At 34.0% G+C, this 1451-nt stretch overlaps 1 protein-coding gene across 1 annotated transcript in view; it reads left to right on the forward strand.

Annotated features, from left to right (window-relative positions):
- GLDC (glycine decarboxylase) overlaps positions 1 to 1451 on the forward strand; it is a 59517-nt gene that overhangs the window by 48567 nt on the left and 9499 nt on the right. Inside the window, exons 14-15 of the mRNA XM_018564059.1 lie at positions 604 to 746; positions 931 to 1018. Coding sequence (XP_018419561.1) covers positions 604 to 746; positions 931 to 1018 — 231 coding nt within the window. The remainder of the gene's footprint in view (positions 1 to 603; positions 747 to 930; positions 1019 to 1451) is intronic.

Raw genomic sequence — 1451 nt, forward strand, 5'->3', positions numbered from 1 at the left:
ACTGTTTTTTTGCTTTTTTTTGTTTTTTGTTCTAAATTTGAATTGATCACTACATTATTTAAAAAAAAATAATACTAATTTTACTTTGTGCTTTATTTGTGCCCCATCTGCACCCCCACCCCGGTTAACAATCTTATAAGATGACTGTAGTTTTGAAAGTCTTAATGTTAAAAAAATTTATTAATACATAAAATTAATACATTTATTATGCTTTTTACTTTAAACCCTAAAAATGTAATCTTCTTTTTTTTTTTTTTAGTATTACATAGTATTTGAGGTTGAATAAAGACATAGGTCCATCAAGTCCAACCTATTTTTTACATCTATATGTCATATCTATATCTATATCTATATATATATATCTATGCCATTTTCCTAAGAAATAGACTATAAAATATTTAGTGAAATATATCTTTGTGAATTGGGTCCCTGGAGAAAGTCACATCTGCTGAATCATTTGCAGGCATGAATGAATTTGCAGTTTCCTTGAGGATAACATTAGTTACAGTCTGGTAACAATGTAACCGGTTTGCTCCAAGTCTGATTAGTGTACAGGTTTGTGCATTTGTCATGTTTGTGAAGAAAACTTGTTTTCTTTTGTAGCCAATTACATGGCCGGAGTTTGCCAACATCCATCCATTTGTGCCCCTGGACCAAGCTCAGGGTTATCAGCAGCTATTCAGGGAACTGGAGAAGGATCTGTGTGAAATCACTGGATATGACAAAATCTCATTCCAGCCAAACAGGTGAGAAAAAAGTGCAGTTTATTACAGATGTCCATTGGGACAGGTTACCTATATTTCCTTTTTCTAAAGGTGCCCTGCCAGTCAGATAAAATGTACTTCTAGAACTGCAAAATTTTAATTATTAAAACTATAATTATTAACAATCATCTATACAAAGGTCACTTATGTACTTTTGTGTAATCAGTGGTGCACAGGGTGAATATGCTGGTCTGGCTGCCATCAAAGCTTACCTGAATGGAAAAGGTCAACATCACCGCACAGTGAGTACGATTTTACTAAACTGATGCATTCAGGAAATTATATCCAGAACCCTTGCCTGTATATTATAACTGAGGCCTATGCAGTTTGGAAGCTTTACTGACATCCTATAAGGCTGCAGCAGTGCTCAGGCGAAAATGACAATGAGTGCACAAGGAAAGGTGTATTTATGATGCACTCTCATTGGCTTTTCATATTTCTTAACTGGTACCTGCTTGCATTGACTTCTCATGTTTCATTAGCCCTTTTTTTTTTTTTGTAAAGTAAATCTATGTTTTAAAAATACAGTAAAGCCTTCATATGTATTGTGCATTTATCACCAAGTCAGAAATAATTATGACAGCACCAAGCATAGCAAGATTAAACTTTGCAGACAAATGTGTTGTGTTCTATGCTACTTCATTTTGGGCAGTTTTAGATTTCTATTTCTGTGCATTGCTGGGTACA

The sequence above is a fragment of the Nanorana parkeri genome, unplaced genomic scaffold (genome assembly GCF_000935625.1).
Source record: "Nanorana parkeri isolate BGI_ZX_2015 unplaced genomic scaffold, ASM93562v1 scaffold718, whole genome shotgun sequence".
Classification (NCBI taxonomy): domain Eukaryota; kingdom Metazoa; phylum Chordata; class Amphibia; order Anura; family Dicroglossidae; genus Nanorana; species Nanorana parkeri.